The sequence below is a fragment of the Salmo salar genome, chromosome ssa01 (assembly GCF_905237065.1).
Source record: "Salmo salar chromosome ssa01, Ssal_v3.1, whole genome shotgun sequence".
Classification (NCBI taxonomy): domain Eukaryota; kingdom Metazoa; phylum Chordata; class Actinopteri; order Salmoniformes; family Salmonidae; genus Salmo; species Salmo salar.
Window position 1 is genome coordinate 132,618,392 of NC_059442.1, and position 18,974 is coordinate 132,637,365.

General features: G+C 44.4%; 1 protein-coding gene across 3 annotated transcripts in view; it reads left to right on the forward strand.

Moving 5' to 3' along the window:
* unc5cb (unc-5 netrin receptor Cb) overlaps positions 1-18,974 on the forward strand; it is a 170,680-nt gene that overhangs the window by 138,041 nt on the left and 13,665 nt on the right. For 2 of the 3 annotated variants that reach the window (XM_014130023.2, XM_014130008.2), the window contains 2 exons: positions 14,737-14,928; positions 16,740-17,099. In XM_014130023.2, the coding sequence (XP_013985498.1) occupies positions 14,737-14,928; positions 16,740-17,099 (552 nt within the window). Of the gene's footprint in view, positions 1-2,690; positions 2,751-14,736; positions 14,929-16,739; positions 17,100-18,974 lie in introns of all 3 variants that reach the window. The other variant, XM_014130002.2, reaches the window with a different exon arrangement.

An 18,974-nucleotide genomic window follows, 5' to 3' on the forward strand; every position in this document is an offset into this window, starting at 1 on the left:
CAACAATTGTTTACAGACAGATTATTTCACTTATAATTCACTGTATCACAATTCCAGTGGGTCAGAAGTTTACATACACTGAGTTGACTGTGCCTTTAAACAGCTTGGAAAATTCCAGAAAATGATGTCATGGCTTTAGAAGCTTCTGATAGGCTAATTGACATCATTTGAGTCAATTGGAGGTGTACCTGTGGATGTATTTCAAGGCCTACCTTCAAACTCAGTACCTCTTTGCTTGACATCATGGGAAAATCAAAAGAAATCAGCCAAGACCTCAGAAAAAAATGGTAGACCTCCACAAGTCTGGTTCATCCTTGGGAGCAATTTCCAAACACCTGAAGGTACCACGTTCATCTGTACAAACAATAGTACGCAGGTATAAACACCATGGGACCACGCAGCCGTCATACCGCTCAGGAAGGAGACACGTTCTGTTTCCTAGAGATGAACGTACTTTGGTGCGAAAAGTGCAAATCAATCCTAGAACAACAGCAAAGGACCTTGTGAAGATGCTGGAGGGAACAGGTACAAAAGTATCTATATCCACAGTAAAACGAGTCCTATGTCGACATAACCTGAAAGGCCGCTCAGCAAGGAAGAAGCCACTGCTCCAAACCGCCATAAAAAAGCCAGAATATGGTTTGCAACTGCACATGGGGACAAAGATCGTACTTTTTGGAGAAATGTCCTCTGGTCTGATGAAACAAAAATAGAACTGTTTGGCCATATTGACCATCATTATGTTTGTAGGAAAAAGGGGGAGAAAAGGGGGAAGAACACCATCCCAACCGTGAAGCATGGGGGTGGCAGCATCATGTTGTGGGAGTGCTTTGCAGCAGGAGGTACTGGTGCACTTCACAAAATAGATGGCATCATGAGGATGGAAAATTATGTGGATATATTGAAGCAACATCTCAAGACATCAGTCAGGAAGTTAAAGCTTGGTCGCAAACGGGTCTTCCAAATGGACAATGACCCCAAGCATACCTCCAAAGTTGTGACAAAATGGCTTAAGGACAACAGAGTCAAGGTATTGGAGTGGCCATCACAAAGATCTGACCGCAATCCTATAGACATTTTGTGGGCAGAACTGAAAAAGTGTGTGCGAGCAAGGAGGCCTACAAACCTGACTCAGTTACACCAGCTCTGTCAGGAGGAATGGGCCAAAATTCACCCAACTTATTGTGGGAAGCTTGTGGGAGGCTACCCGAAAACGTTTGACCCAAGTTAAACAATTTAAAGGCAATGCTACCAAATACTAATTGAGTTTATGAAAACTTCTGACCCACTGGGAATGTGATGACAGAAATAAAAGTCGAAATAAATCATTCTCTCTACTATTATTCTGACATTTCACATTCTTAAAATAAAGTGGTGATCCTAACTGACCTAAGACAGGGAATTTGTACTAGGATTAAATGTCAGGAATTGTGAAAAACTGAGTTTAAATGTATTTGGCTAACGTGTATCTAAACTTCCGACTTCAACTGTCGCTAAGATACAGTACCTATGGGAATCAATCAATTATAAAGACTACTTTAGCCAGCCATGCCTGTTGTTGGGGACGCAGATGTAGAAACCAGTCATATTACTATTCAGGAAGCATCTGAATAAATGACTGAAAAATAGACAATGATTTCCAGTAGGAGCACCACCCTCTTTCGTCCACAGCTCAGCGATGTCACGTTGAAAGAATAGCCCCAATAGAAACTGGGCCTATAGCGTTGGTTTCCTTTAGTAAGCTCTAGCTAAATCAGGTTTTTACAGTGGCAACAGACTCACTCAGCATGAATATAACTAAGCAGGATGGGTCCGGAGGTCCCATCATTTAGGCCTGTTCTGACAGTCAACTCCCCCGGCTCTCTGTCTCGGTCTCCTCAGTCTGATTACATGTACACACTCGCCCCATCTATCACACTATAGATTTGACTGTCCATTGACTTGTCTACCTATCCCCCCTCTTCCTCTCCATCAGGAGCTCATTGTTTGTCTGTTTGTGTATGTCCCAGGTGACGGAGTGATGCGTGTGACTGTGTGTGTTCCTGGAAACGTGTCTGTGTGTGTTTAGTGTGTGTTCTCTGGGGTGTTTATTGTTTTTGTTGCGTTGTGTTTAGGCCTTTAAAGCACAGCAAGTGTCAACACAGTATGGATATGTGTGGTGTGTTCAGTCATTTCCATTTTGACCTTCCCTCATACAGCTCGACCATCCCTCTACCCCTCCACCTCTAATGTGGGAGGTGATTCCCCAGCCCAGCTGTGACAGATGCAGCGCTGTCGGTGCTATTGACCCTGCCATTCTCCTGCTGTCTATCAGCCTCAGCTAGCTGCTCCTCCCATCCTCCTCTCCATTCCTCCTCTCCTCCTCTCCCTTCCTCCTCTCCTCCTCTCCCCACAGCCATTCGCTAGTGCTGCTAAAGCACTAAACCCATGCCACTGATGGATAACACCACCTCCCCACAGGCCCTCCTCCTCTCTTCCTCTCCTCTCCTCCAACGCCCCTCATCCCTCTCTCCACGCACGGCCCATAGAGACTGAGAGAGGAGAGGGGAGCGTCCAAATCAAGAGAGATTGTTTCCCTGTGCCATCATTCCTCATGCCTTCTCTGTTGCATTGTTTGTTTTTCTGTTTCTTTTAAATTTGATTTTCATCCTCCCGTCCCACCTCCTCCCCCTCTCCCTCCTCTCCCCAAGGTTCCTTTTATCAGAAGTCCTCTGAATTCAACAAAGACAAGATTGATTTGGGATATCCATGTGAGTTATTGTTTTTATTTATGTATTCATTCCTTTTTAGTTCTTTTTTTTCACGAGACACACTTGAATGGCGAGGTATATGCATGAGGTCTTTACAGTATCTGCATAACAAGCATCTAACAACCAGGCATTTGCAAACGTTGCTCCACTTTCTTATTCACAATGATGTTTTTACATAGTTATTTGGTCAGATGACAGCGCATAAAGACCTTATATATACCCTGCCAAATAAAGTGTCAACCTTATTTCCCATTGTCCTCCATAATCACTGCCCTGTACCCTGCCATGCCTCACACTCCTTCTTTCACTCCCCCTAGCCTCCTGTGGTAGCTCCCTCTCTCTACCTCTCTGTCTCTCTGCTCTCTCTCGTATCGCATACCGTGGCTGCCTGACTATCTGTTTTCGCCCTGACTGGCCCTCTTACCCTTGGCTGGTAGTGCCCTTCTACCATGTTGGTGCTCATTGTCTCTACGCTGCCAGCCTGCCACTGTCTTACCCCAGTCCACAGGGATTTGGTATTTGGTATTTTATTAGGATCCACATTAGCTGTTACGATAGCAGCACCTACTCTTCCTGGGGTCCCCACAAAACATGAAACATGAAATAATACTGAATATTAATAGACAAGACAAGAACAGTTCAAGGACAGAATTACATAAATGTAAAACGTCACACATAGCCTACATATCAGTATATACACACAATATCTAGGTCAAATAGGGGAGAGGCGTTGTGTTTGCTGATCACTTTAGTAATCTTTGATGGAAGGGAGTTCCATGCAATCATGGCTCTATACAATACTGTACATTTTTTGAATTTGTTCTGGATTTGGGGACTGTGAAAAGACCCTTGGTGGCATGTCTGGTGGGGTAAGTATGTGTGTCAGTGCCACATCTTTATAACCATTGAATCAACCATGACAGTTTACAATTCAAGGTAACACAAAGTAATGTAGCCTCCTCAACTTGATCAACAGCCACATTATTCATCATCAGATTCAGCTGTCTAGAACTTTGTGAATGATTTGTAACAAATACAATGCTCTTAGTTTTAGAGATTTTCAGGACTAGTTTATTACTAGCGAGCCATTCTAAAACTGACAGAAACTCTGTTTAGAGCTGCATTGATTTCACTAAATACACACACAGGCTTTGTTTAATGCCAGTGGCAGATCATTGGTAAAAAATAGAAAAGAGTAAAGGATCAAGAAAGCTGCCCTGCGGTGCACCACACTTTACATGTTTAACATTCCATTAAAGAAAACCTAAGTTCTATTAGATAGATGGCTCTGAATCCACAATATGGCAGAGGTTGAAAAACCATAACATCAATTTTTTCAACAATAGGTTATGTATATCAATAATATCAAAGGCTGCACTGAAATCTAACAATACAGCTCTCACAATCTTCTTATTATCAATTTCTTTCAACCAATCATCTGTCATTTGTGTCAGTGCAGTACATGTTGAGTGCCCCTCGCTATAAGTATGCTGAAAGTCTTTTGTTAATTTGTTTACATAGAAATAGCATTTTACCTGGTCAAATTCTTTCCAAAAGTTTGCTAAGAGTCAGCTGCAAGCTGATTGGTCGGCTGTTAGAACCAGTAAAGGGTGCTTTCCAATTCTTGGGTAGCGGAATTACTTTGACTTCCCTCCATGTCTGAGGACAAACATTTTTCTATCTAAGTTTTCAATACAAGTTGGTTTCTAATTATTGATTCACAACAATAATTTTTCCGCCTCACCCGCACTAAATCTAAATTACAATGCTTTCCCTTCATTGTTAGGTATTTTTTGCATGAATATGATGGCTCACATTTGTTGTTGTCATTTCATGCCTAAGTTTTCCTACTTTGCCAATGAAATAGTCATTAAAGTAATTGGCATTAAAATCAAAAGATTTTGGGATAAACGAGCCATCTGATTCAATGAAAGATGGAGTTGAATTAGTTGAATTAGAAGGGTTACTTTATCCTATCCCAGGTATTCCTTAAAGAGGTGGGGTTTCAGGTGTCTCCGGAAGGTGGTGATTGACTCCGCTGTCCTGGCGTCGTGAGGGAGCTTGTTCCACCATTGGGGTGCCAGAGCAGTGAACAGTTTTGACTGGGCTGAGCAGGAACTGTGCTTCCACAGAGGTAGGGAGGCGAGCAGGCCAGAGGTGGATGAACGCAGTGCCCTTCTTTGGGTGTAGGGACTGATCAGAGCCTGAAGGTACGGAGGTGCCGTTCCCCTCACAGCTCCGTAGGCAAGCACCATGGTCTTGTAGCAGATGCGAGCTTCAACTGGAAGCCAGTGGAGTGTGCGGAGAAGCGGGGTGACGTGAGAGAACTTGGGAAGGTTGAACACCAGACGGGCTGTGGCGTTCTGGATGAGTTGTAGGGGTTTAATGGCACAGGCAGGGAGTCCCGCCAACAGCGAGTTGCAGTAATCCAGACGGGAGATGACAAGTGCCTGGATTAGGACCTGCGCCGCTTCCTGTGTAAGGCAGGGTCGTACTCTGCGAATGTTGTAGAGCATGAACCTACAGGATCGGGTCACCGCCTTGATGTTAGCGGAGAACGACAGGGTGTTGTCCAGGGTCACGCCAAGGATCTTAGCACTCTGGGAGGAGGACACAATGGAGTTGTCAACTGTGATGGCGAGATCATGGAACGGGCAGTCCTTCCCCGGGAGGAAGAGCAGCGCCGTCTTGCCGAGGTTCAGCTTGAGGTGGTGATCAGTCATCCACACTGATATGTCTGCCAGACATGCAGAGATGCGATTCACCACCTGGTTATCAGAAGGGGGAAAGGAGAAGATGAATTGTGTGTCGTCTGCGTAGCAATGATAGGAGAGACCATGTGAGGATATGACAGAGCCAAGTGACTTGGTGTATAGCGAGAATAGGAGAGGGCCTAGAACTGAGCCCTGGGGGACACCAGTGGTGAGAACACGTGGTGCGGAGACGGATTCTCACCACGCCACCTGGTAGGAGCAATCCAAGAGTGAGCCGCGCCGGAGATGCCCAACTCAGAGAGGGTGGAGAGGAGGATCTGATGGTTCACAGTATCAAAGGCAGCAGATAGGTCTAGAAGAATGAGAGCAGAGGAGAGAGAGTTAGCTTTAGCAGTGCGGAGAGCCTCCGTGACACAGAGATGAGCAGTCTCAGTTGAATGACCAGTCTTGAAACCTGACTGATTTGGATCAAGAAGGTCATTCTGAGAGAGATAGCAAGAGAGCTGGCCAAGGACGGCACGCTCAAGAGTTTTGGAGAGAAAAGAAAGAAGGGATACTGGTCTGTAGTTGTTGACATCAGAGGGATCGAGTGTAGGTTTTTTGAGAAGGGGTGCAACTCTCGCTGTCTTGAAGACGGAAGGGACGTAGCCAGCGGTCAAGGATGAGTTGATGAGCGAGGTGAGGTAGGGGAGAAGGTCTCCGGAAATGGTCTGGAGAAGAGAGGAGGGGATAGGGTCAAGCGGGCCGGTTGTTGGGCGGCCGGCCGTCACAAGTCGCAAGATTTCATCTGGAGAGAGAGGGGAGAAAGAGGTCAAAGCATAGGGTAGGGCAATGTGAGCAGGACCAGCGGTGTCGTTTGACTTAATAAACGAGGATCGAAAGGCGTCAACCTTCTTTTCAAAATGGTTGACAAAGTAATCCACAGAGATGGAGGAGGGGGGAGGGGGAGGAGGATTCAGGAGGGAGGAGAAGGTGGCAAAGAGCTTCCTAGGGTTAGAGGCAGATGCTTGGGATTTAGAGTGGTAGAAAGTGGCTTTAGCAGCAGAAACAGAGGAAGAAAATGTAGAGAGGAGGGAGTGAAAATATGCCAGGTCCGCAGGGAGGCTAGTTTTCCTCCATTTCCGCTCGGCTGCCCGGAGCCCTGTTCTGTGAGCTCGCAATGAGTCGTCAAGCCACGGAGCAGGAGGGGAGGACCGAGCCGGCCGGGAGGATAGGGGACATAGAGAGTCAAAGGATGCAGAAAGGGAGGAGAGGAGGGTTGAGGAAGCAGAATCAGGAGATTGGTTGGAGAAGGATTGAGCAGAGGGAAGAGATCATAGGATGGAAGAGGAGAGAGTAGCAGGAGAGAGCGAAGGTTGCGACGGCGCAATACCATCTGAGTAGGGGCAGAGTGAGTAGTGTTGGAGGAGAGCGAGAGGGAAAAGGATACAAGGTAGTGGTCGGAGACTTGGAGGGGAGTTGCAGTGAGATTAGTAGAAGAACAGCATCTAGTAAAGCGTATTGCCTGCCTTGTGAGTAGGGGGGGACGGTGAGAGGGTGAGGTCAAAAGAGGAGAGGAGTGGAAAGAAGGAGGCAGAGAGAAATGAGTCAAAGGTAGACGTAGGGAGGTTAAAGTCACCCAGAACTGTGAGGGGTGAGCCATCCTCAGGAAAGGAACTTATCAAGGCGTCAAGCTCATTGATGAACTCTCCAAGGGAACCTGGAGGGCGATAAATGATAAGGATGTTAAGCTTGAATGGACTAGTGACTGTGACAGCATGGAATTCAAATGAGGAGATGAGACAGATGGGTCAGGGGAGAAAGAGAGAATGTCCTCTTGGGAGAGATGAGGATTTCAGTGCCACCACCCCGCTGACCAGATGCTCTCGGGTATGCGAGAACACGTGGTCAGACGAGGAGAGAGCAGTAGGAGTAGCAGTGTTTTCTGTGGTAATCCATGTTTCCGTCAGCGCCAAGAAGTCAAGGGACTGGAGGGTAGCATAGGCTGAGATGAACTCTGCCTTGTTGGCCGCAGACCGGCAGTTCCAGAGGCTGCCGGAGACCTGGAACTCCACGTGGGTCGTGCGCGCTGGGACCACCACGTTAGAGTGGCAGCGGCCACGCGGTGTGAGGCGTTTGTGTGGCCTGTGCAGAGAGGAGAGAACAGGGATAGACAGACACATAGTTGACAGGCTACAGGAGAGGCTATGCTAATGCAAAGGAGATTGGAATGAAAATGAACTAAACAACTGGGGAAGCGAGAGCGCAGGGCCTCCCTCACTAACCATTCACTGAAACACTCATATAACTTTTCCAACTTCCACTTTAGAAATATAATTGATGTAAACTACAGTGGTTCAATGTTTCCAGGAATAGGCTCAAACTTAGTTTATTCAGCTAGATAACTTGGTACAGTATTCTTCCGTGAAACCCACCCAGTGCACCGTGTTCTATGACGCCGTAGCTAACTAGCATGCTAGCATCCAATAACACACGGTTAGCACCAATACACAATGTTAGCACCAATACTTGGTTACAACAAACTACCAATGGATCATACGTGTTCGTGTCTAGTTCCTTTCATAATGCAGAAGTGATTAAACATTGACTAGCTAACACAAAGTCAGTCCTGCTAGCTACACAAGTGGACTACACGTCTCGAAAGTTCAGAAAGTTAAGCTTACGTTGCAAAAATCTTATTGACTAAAAATGATACAGTACTGCTAGCTGCTAGAGTTGGCTAGCTAGCAATGGCTGCGTTTACCTTTAGCTTACCTTTATCTTTGATACAAAGACAACTATGTAGCTAGCTAACATTACACTATTCAAAGTAAGTACAAAAGCTTTGTATGATCTCTTATACACTATTTTAGGCCCAGCCTTTGGAACTTTGCCTTCTAGATATGGACACTATATTATGGTCAGCACATCCAATGTGTATGGATACAGCTTCAGAGCAGAGCTCTACAGCATTGGTGAAAATGTGATCAATACACGTGGATGATATAGTTCCTGTACTGTTTGCATATACCCTGGTAGGTTGATTAATAACCTGAACTAGATTACAGACACTGGTTATAATGAGTAGCTTCCTCTTGAGTGGACAGTTTCATGAAAAATACAACTCTCTGTTAAAATCACACAAATTATCAAGAATTGCACACATATCCAGATAATGAATGTTAGCAGTTGGTGGCCTATAGCATCACCCCAAAATAATAGGCTTTAGATGAGGCAGGTGAACCTGCAACCACAACACTTCAACAGCATTAGACATGAGATCCTATCCAAACTTTACAGGAATAGGGCTCTGAATATATGCAGCAACACCTCCTCCATAGGCATTTCTGTCTCTTCTATAGATGTTATATCCTTGTATTGCTACTGCTGTATAATCAAAGGAATTCTCTAAGTGAGTCTCAAAGATGGACAATATATGAAAGTTATCTGATCTTAGCAAGTTATTGATTTCATGAATCTTATTTCTAAGGCTACATACACCGAGTGAAAACGTTCATAATATTCAGTTGCATCCCTTTTGCCCTCAGAACAGCCATAATTCACATGGGCTCTACAAGGTGTCGAAGGCGTTCCACAGGGATGCTGGCCATGTTGACTCCAATGCTTCCCATAGTTGTGTCAAGTTGGCTTGATGTCCTTTGGGTGGTGGACCATTCTTGATACACATGGGAAACTGTTGAGTGTGAAAAACCCAGCAACGTTGCAGTTCTTGACACACTCAAACTGGTGTGCCTGGCACCTTCTACCATACCCCGTTCAAAGGCACTTAAATCTTTTGTATTGCCCATTCACCCTCTGAATGGCATACATACAAAGTCCATGTCTCAATTGTCTCAAGGCTTAGAAATCCTTCTTTAACCTGTTTCCTTCCCTTCATCTACACTGACTGAAGTGGATTTAACAAGTGACATCACAAAAGAATCATAGCTTTCACCTGGATTCACCAGGTCAGTCTACAGTGCATTCGGAAAAAAATCTGACCCCTTGACTTTTTCCACATTTTGTTATGTTACAGCCTTATTCTAAAAAGGATGAAAAAATCTAATCTACACACATTAATAAAAAAGCCAAAACAGGTTTTTAGAAATGTTTGCAAATGTATCAATAATAAACTGAAATATCACATTTACGTAAGTATTCAGAACCTTTACTCAGTACTTTGTTGAAGCACCTTTGGCAGTGATTACAACATTGAGTCTTCTTGGGTAGGATGCTACAAGCTTGGCACACCTGTATTTGGGGAGTTTCTCCCATACTTATTTGCAGATCCTCTCAAGCTCTGTCAGGTTGGATGTCCAGGCTCTGGCTGGGCCACTCAAGGACATTCAGAGAGTTGTCCTGAAGCCACTCCTGCCTTGTCTTGGCTGTGTGCTCAGGGTCATTGTCCTGCTGGAAGGTGAATCTTCACCCCAGTCTGAGGTCCTAAGTGTTCTGAAGCAGGTTTCCATCAAGGATCTCTCTGTACTTTGATCCGTTCATCTTTCCCTCAATCCTGACTAGTCTCCCAGTCCCTGCCGCTGAAACACATCTCCACAGCATGATGCTGCCACCACCATGCTTCACAGCAGGGATGGTGCCAGGTTTCCTTCAGACGTGACACTTGGCATTCAGGCCAAAGAGTTCAATCTTCGTTTCATCAGACCATAGAATCTTGTTTCTCATGCTCTGGGTGTCCTTTAGGTGCCTTTTGGCAAACTCCAAGCAGGCTGTCATCCAAGCAGGCTTCCATTTGAGAATGATGGAGGCCATTGTGTTCTTGGAGACCTTCAATGCTGCAGAAATGTTTTGGTACCCTTCCCCAGATCTGTGCCTTGACACAATCCTGTCTTGGAGCTCCACAGACAATTCCTTCGACTTCATTGCTCGGTTTCTGCTCTGACATGCACTGTCAACTGTGGGATCATATATAGATGGGTGTGTAATCTTTCTAAATCATGTCCAATCAATTGAATTCACCACAGGTGGACTCCAATCAAGATGTAGACACATCTCAAGGATGATCAATGGAAACAGGATGCACCTGAGCTCAATTTCGAGTCTCTTAGCAAATGGTCTGAATACTTATGTAAATAATGTATTTCTCTTTTTTATTTTGAATACATTTGCAAACATTTCTTAAAACCTGTTTTTACTTTGTCATTATGGTGTATTGTGTGTAGATTGATGAGGGAAAACAAATATTTAATCAGTTTTAGAATAAGGCTGTAACGGAACAAAATGTGGAAAAAGTCAAGAGGTCTGAATACTTTTCCAAATGCCCTGAATGTCATGGAAAGAGTTAGGAAAGAGTGTTCCTCCCTTTGGGAGGGAGGGGGGACAATGAGCCTGTTGTAGTGGATGTAAGCAATGTCCCCACGCTCTCTGGCAGCTTTCATCGCTGGGATAAGTTATTTCCGCCTCTGGTGTAAATCTTTCGAGTAGTCCTCATTAAGGAAGATGTTGGTTCCTCTCAAGTTCTTGACTCTCTCCAGAACAGCCATCTTGTTCTTAAACCTTAGGAACTTGACCACTATTAGCCTGGGTCTGTCACCTGGGTTGGTTGCAGGTTTTCCAGACCTGTGGGCGCGCTCCACCTCAATCTTCCTCTGATCTGCAGCTTTTCAGTGAACATTTTTCTGACTTTCTCCTCACACTCCGTCCAGGTCTCATGTGAAGACTCTGGTATGCCATCCACAACGATGTTATTCCTCCTGGATTGTCTCTCTCTGTTTTCCCAGTCATCTGTAATAATGATTCACAGACAGTGTTGATGTTGTCTTGCCTGGATGTACAGGTTGTTGTCATCTGGCTATAAGTCTCTTTTAGGACATCTCTATGGGAGAACTGCAAACTGTTCTTAAGATTCTAGACCTCTATGGTCAGGTGGTCAATTTTTTTAAATTAGTTGAGTCCATCCAAGACTGAGACACAGAGTCTGCCAGAAATATTACACCTCTATGTCTGCTCTCGCTCTCTCTTTTACCTCTTTCTCGGGCTCCGCCTCTACGTAGAAAAGGAAGTGTTTGATTTTTCTCCTTTTCCGACAGTTGCTTGTGTTCAAAGAGATGTATTAATCTAAGTGATACATTTTAATGCTCACACTTAGCAGGTTGCTGCCTTTATCATCAAAGCACGGATAGGAGATTCTTCGAAGGTGGATATATGTTAAATAACTGCAGGGGAGCTTGGCAAAGGGAGCACAGTGAAATTACATTTTCAGAGTTTCATCATTTGATTCTGGCTGTTTTGTTCTCTCCTCTGCTGTGTGTCAGAGTGGGGATTAGTGGCCTAACATATGTATCTATGGAGAATCTGCTGTCTTTAATGTGATGTCTATGTTCAGATAAGGGATATACTGAGGGCTGCATAGGGTGAGCTGATTGGGGTTGAAAGAAGTGAAGGTCTTAAAATGCCCGCGTACTGGAATCACCACACGGCATCTGCCATATTCATGCATTCATAAACCTTCAACCAAAGTAACATCATCTGTTATTGAATTGTGGCGTTTTAATCCTAGTGTTCGCATGGCGCTGTGCACTTATGGCAAATACATAACCTTCCTAACCCAAGATGTAATTTGTGAAATGGCCACTAAAAGCTTAAGTGTTTCCCTTTAAAAAGCGAGCCATTGTCAATTTATCTTCCTGTCTGATGTTTCAAGTTTTAATGTCACGTGCACACGTGCCAGCTCTAAACCCAACAATTCAGTAATTGTATTCAATATCGATGTAGTACTAAACATAACATAAGGTAGAACAAAAACACACGAGAAATAAAAATAAGAAATAAGAAGAACATGATAAAGTAAGTTAGCATACTACATACAGGGTCAGTTCCAATACCATATTTACAATGTGCAGGGATACTGGAGTGATAGAGGTACAGTAGATATGCATAGGGATAAGGTGACTAGGCATCAGGATATTTGATAAACAGAGTAGCAGCAGTGTATTATGATGATTGTATGTGAGCGTGTGTGTGTAGAATCAGTATAAATGTGTGTGCATGTTATGTGTGTGTGAGCAAATGAAGTGTGTGTGTGTGTGTGTGTGTGTGTGTGTGTGTGTGTGTGTGTGTGTGTGTGTGTGTGTGTGTGTGTGTGTGTGTGTGTGTGTGTGTGTGTGTGTGTGTGTGTGTGTGTGTGTGTGTGTGTGTGTGTGTGTGTGTGAGAGTTGGAGTGTCAGTGTGCGTGAGTGTGTAGGGTCCTGTGAGTGTGCATAGAGACAGTGCAAAAACACAAATAATGTCAGGGTCATGGCTGGGTCAACTCAGATGATGTCGGGGTCAAAAGGCTGCTCTTCTCTGGGGCAGGGCTGCGTTCAGGATATTAATGTGTTGGCACACCATCATTACACTGTGTGTGTGAAGGGCAGTGGGCAGCACTGCTTTGATCCTGGACGCTGATTAGGGCCTTTAAACACTGTCTGAACGAACGCCCAACCAGCTGAGGAGGACTATACTCAAACAGACAGAAAGACTGAACTCGACAGCAGCACTGCACTATGATACTGTAGACAACACTGACATCCTATATGCTACGACAGAACGGCACAGCGCACGTAATGGGAGAAAAAGCCTACAGCGCATATTTCCATTTACCATACTTTTCCGTTCTCCCAGAACATTTCTTCTGCTGCCTAAGTACTCCCTCTTGCCCCTTCTTCCTCCCACCCCTGCATGTGAAAATAGAGGACTCAGATTGAGTGCCATCTGCATCACTTAAAGACATCAGGCTAATATACGCAAATGGTCCAACGTTCATACCGGTTTGTGATTTATGGCTGTGGGGGCTGGAGCTGTGGATAATACTGCCATCTACTGGTACAACATTGATCAACACCATTTGGAATCCATTTTCCAGTCATACAGTATTAAGCCATCAAATGGGTCTTTGATCTGAGCCTTTGTACCATGATGTTCTCTTTTGATAACTGATCATTTATGGACTCCCATCTATTAGTGTTGATTTGTCCCTCACGACATCTCACCATACACGGCTTGAAATCCTTTGTTCTTGTTCGGTTTTCACTCAATCTCTCTCCTCTCTCTGCTCTGTCTGTCTTTCTGTCTCTCTTCCTCTCTCTCGCCTCTCTCTTACTGTTGTTCCTCCCCTCTGTCCTTTCGCTCCCTCTTTCTCCCTCTCTCTCCCCCTCCTCTAAGTTTCTCTGTCTTTCTCCCTCTCTGTCTCTCTCTCACACTCCCCCGCACACACACACACTTTTCCAGTGGAATTTAGACACCTGTAAAGAAGGCTCTATTTTTCACATGTCAGTTTTTTTGACAGTGAAGGATATTCTTTACAATTACCAACATCACAAAAGGCTTTGACACTGTTTCCAAGGCCATCCATCTTCTACTGTCCCACTATAATGATGGCTTGTCATTACAGTCTGGGTTCCACACACAGCCATTAGAATGAACAGAACCAAACCTCTGCTCTTAAAATCACCCATTCCCCAGCTGGAAGAAAAGCTCTGGGAGGGAGAGATGAAAGGAGAAATATATTTCTAGATCTTATCAGAGAAATGAGAGAACAAAGTCGTAGAAATAGAGGAATGTTAGTGTATGTACTCCATCACAGATCCCTGTAATTAACAGCTGACCGACATATCTTTTTGAAGCAGGCTTTTGATCTGCTTGTTAGAACCTATGCTTCACAGATGTGTCATTGATCTATGCTATTACTGTACTGTAGTAACTGTGTTATTCAGAGCTAATGGTAATGCATACCATGGTACGGAGAATGCTTTCATGCATGTCATACAATATCCCACCCCTCTATAGTCTCTCTCTAGCTCTCTCTTTCCCTTTCTTTCTCTCTCTCTCTCTCTCTCTCTCTCTCTCTCTCTCTCTCTCTCTCTCTCTCTCTCTCTCTCTCTCTCTCTCTCTCTCTCTCTCTCTCTCTCTCTCTGTAATGTTGTCTATCTAATCTGCCCTTCATTTCAACTCTAAACTCCTGGCACATTAAACTGTCATTATCAGGACATTGGACCAGTACGGGTTTGACATTTCACTATGTCCTTGAACATTCCATGCGCAGTGCATATGTTCCAACAACACCTACACGTCTTTTTATAGACGGGCATGTGATGCAAAGGTGGAATTGTATATAGTGGACCAGAATTAATTCATAGTAGGTTGATGAGTGACTGATATTGTGGTACCGATACTGTCTTTATTAGAAGACTGATAATACAACTGCTTATCACGTGACTAATGGAGTTAAAATGTGCCCTATGAGGTGATTTAAAGAGACTCTCTCTCTCTCTCTCACGCCTTCTCTCACCCCCCAGCTGCCCCCAGTACAGACGACGTCGCACTGTACGTTGGCGTCGTCATCGCTGTGATCATGTGTCTGGTCATCTCCGTCATCGTGGCGCTGTTCGTCTACAGGAAGAACCACCGCGACTTTGACTCTGACATCATAGACACCTCGGCCCTCAACGGGGGCTTCCAGCCCGTCAGCATCAAGACGGCCCGAACAGGTGGGAGTCAGGAGGAGGGGTGTGTGTGTGTGTGTGTGTGTGTGTGTGTGTGTGTGTGTGTGTGTGTGTGTGTGTGTGTGTGTGTGTGTGTTTGTGTATTTTCGTTATCAGAATAACAGGTGATAAATGAGTGTCGCACAACCTCCCTAGCTGTGTGATGTGTTAATGATGAGGTCTCTACCAGGAAGTTGACTTCTCTGCCCATATCATTAACCTGCTGAGACAGACAGACCTAATTGGCTCAGACACGCTGAAAGCGGATGTGTGTCAGAGATAATGATCTGAATGCAGATGTGGTGTTTGACTGCAGATGAGATGAGGTGGGAGCAGAGAAAGGTTACCCAGGATGTTTGTGTGGGCGAAGTGATGAGACTGGCTCTATTAGAATGCCGGTCACTAGGAAGTAGGTAGGGAGGGCAATCTAGCAGCTATCATTAAGGCTTAATTACGTCTCTCTGTGTGTGGTGTATTCAACTGTAATTAGATTTGGTCAGGACAGGATTGACTGGGTTGAGGACAGAGGTTGGGGCTGGGGAAGTAGGGAGACGGAGGCATGTGGCTTGAACAGTTTGATATTTCGGTGGAGAGGGTGATGTTAGATTTAGGCTGGGATTATTAAGTCAGGCGATGGACAGAGAGAGAGATAAAAAGAGATGCCAGTTCCAAGGACCCCTCCAGCTTACATCAACCAACTCGGGTTGCTATGGCAGCCTGCACCTGGCTGTTAGAGAGAAATAGAGACAAAGAGAGACATTAGAACACACTACAGGTGCCTCATTTACCTCTCTGTGCCTTGTCGTCAGCCCTCAGGTAAACACGCCGCATGACGACGACACAATGTCGATTTTGATTTTGAGTCCAAATAGGCTCACTATTCAAATCCTACCGCTAGCTATTTACCATAGTGGTAAATACATATTTACATGATTTCAATTTCTCTTACACTGTGTAAGGTAGAGAGGATGAGGAGCAGTGTGAAGACACAGAATCTGTTACTGTAACAGTCCCCACCGGCCCACTCAACACCAACCATGAATATTCATGTGTGTACCTGTTAAGTAAACTGCTATATAATGATGCCATCTGTTCCTTATGACACACCGTGCTGCAGAGCTATAGTTAGGGCTGGAGCTCTGAGCAACAGGACTCTTCACACGGTTTATGTGTAGAGCTGTCAAGTAAACACATAACTCAACACAGTTTAGTAGAGTTTAAGCAGGAGAGAGCTGAAACCAGCCGTGTAACCCCACAAACAATGTAACCGAAAGCTAAAAATAAATGTTACCCAAAGCCTCTTAAAAGCCCAGTACCGTCAAAAATCTGTTTTTCCTGTTTCATATCATGTTGAACAACAGCTGATAAAACTAACACTGTAAAAGTGTGAAAACATTTGCTATTTCCTGTACAATCTACACAGGATCTTCTAATCAGCATGTTTGCATGGGCGAGAGTTTTGGCTTGACATCACCAGGCAGTAAATTGGTTAATAGACCAATAACAAAGAGAGTTCCAAACCTCTCTGCCAATAACAGAACATTTTCAGTTTTCCCCTCCCCACTCAGACCACTCCCAGACAGCCCAGCAAAAGTCTTGCTTGAGAAAGTGTTTTGATAAAAAGCAATTTTTTGTCAATGGAAATCCATTAAGGTCATTGTTACACATGAAAATATTTTATATTGATATAAAAACAGCTGCATTGGGCCTTTAACAGGTCAATACTGACTGGTCCTGATGGTGTGTTGGTCTGACTGCACCTCTCCTTACACCATAGTCTTACCACTGACATCACCGTTGTCCTCTCCTGTCCCCAGCTGACATTCTGACGGCACCCCCTGACCTGACCTCTGCGGCAGCCATGTACCGTGGACCTGTCTACGCCCTCCACGACGTGGCCGACAAGATCCCCATGACCAACTCCCCCCTCCTGGACCCCCTGCCCAACCTGAAGATCAAGGTCTACAACTCCTCTGGTCTGGTCACCCCCTCCGAGGACCTGTCTGACTTCTCCTCTAAGCTGTCCCCCAAGCTGCCCCACTGCCTGCTGGATGGGGACACCATGGGGAGGAGGACCCAAACCCAGACTCTGCTCCGTACCGGTACCAGGGACCCCTCCTGTACCGCCCTGGGCTCCTTCAACTCTCTAGGGGGGCACCTCATCGTCCCCAACTCAGGTATGGGTCTTTATGGGTCTGTCTGTGGAGGAGGAACATGGTACAGTCTCAAAGTGGGTTGGTGTATAGTATTTTTTATGTGTGTTTGAATAAAGTGACGAAAACAATGGTTTTCTTAATTTGGCACAGTCAGTGCTACATTAAAAAAATATATGTTTTATGCATGCAAGCAAAGCCCCTACACAACACAACACTAAACAATATATTAATTGGACTATAACAGTGACAAACTGTGCCCACAAACTGTTAGGGCCTACATAAAGTTGCCCCAACAGCAGTCCCAACACCTTACCACTGCTACACCAGGAGATCAGCGGAGCCTTGTCTGGCAGCGAAACAGTTCCTTCAGCCTCATTTACTCCCTTTTTAAAAAACATGGCTGTTATGGCTGACTTGCTTAAACAAATGTGGTTTCTACTGACAATTGAGATGTACAAACTATGGCATAAGGGGATGACGAGTGATAAGAAGCAATCCGTAATTTCGATTAAGACATTAATGAGCGAGCTAGGATGGATGTAGTCAATATAACTATTTGTTCAGCACTTTTGAAATGTACAAGGACAGAATTCAGAACACGGACCGTTTTTACAGTATACTCCCTGTACACTAAGTCAGAAACGAGGGATGAATAAAGGGGGCATATAAGCAGACAATGAAAGCTCTTTCAATAATTAAATCAATTTTTATTGGTCACATACACATGGTTAGCAGACGTTAATGCGAGTGTAGCGAAATGCTTGTGCTTCTAGTTCCGACAGTGCAGTAATATCTAACAAGTAATCTAACAATTCCCCAATAACTACCTAATACACACAAATCTAAAGGGGTGAATGAGAATATGTACATATAAGTATATCGATGAGCGAGCGGCATTGGCAAGGTGCAGTAGATGGTATAAAATACGGTGTATACATGTGATATGAGTAATGTAAGATATGTAAACATTATTAAAGTGGCATTATTTAAAGTGGCATTATTTAAAGTGACTAGTGATCCATTTATTAATAGGCTACATGTGCACCACCAAGTCAGAAGAGTAGGCGAAATTATTAGGGGATAAGGGACACAACATAAACTTAGTATTACTTTCTTAGCTACAGTATATTAGCATATTACATCATTTATACAGCGGCATACAATATATTTTTGGACCTTGTTGTGCTGTGCTCACTTGAACAGGAAGATGGCGCAGCGGTCCTTCGTTGGCAAATTTTTGTAATCAAAGTCTGGTATTCTCTGGATTTATGGCACTTTCAAAACAACTGGGAAGTTGGAAAAAAATAAGGTTGAATCATGACATTAGTGATCTTCAGGTCGGAGCTCTAGAAAGAGGCCCAAGTTCCCGACTTGGAATTCCGAGTTGGATGACCGTTCAAAATGTATTTTCCCAGTCGGAGCTCATTTTTTTCCAAGTTCCCAGTTCTCTTGAACTCTGAGATTTCCCAGTTCAGAGTTTCCAGTTGATTTGAAAGTGGCAGAAATCATGCTGGATTGACAGCTTGGCCAAAATTTAATGTTTATCCTTTTAAGCTTGGAAAAGATACCCTTAAAACCCAGACTTGGACCACACATCCACTCCACTGAATGGCAGGCTAGTGATTGCTTTGCAATGCTTGCAGTTAGCCACGGATTCATTCCAAACCGCTCATAGTTGAATTTGCGATTCCCAACTTGTTGTGTAATGTTTATGTCCAATGGCCGATGAGCATCTATAATTTCGCTTCATAATTTCTCTTCATTTGACAAGGACTGAAAAGGATTTGCCAGTAGATCATTGACTTGATTCATGATGATGACTGCTAGCTAAGATTTTGATGTTGATGTATGATGTTGACATGATCAGTCCAATCAAAGCTGCTGTAGATATAACGT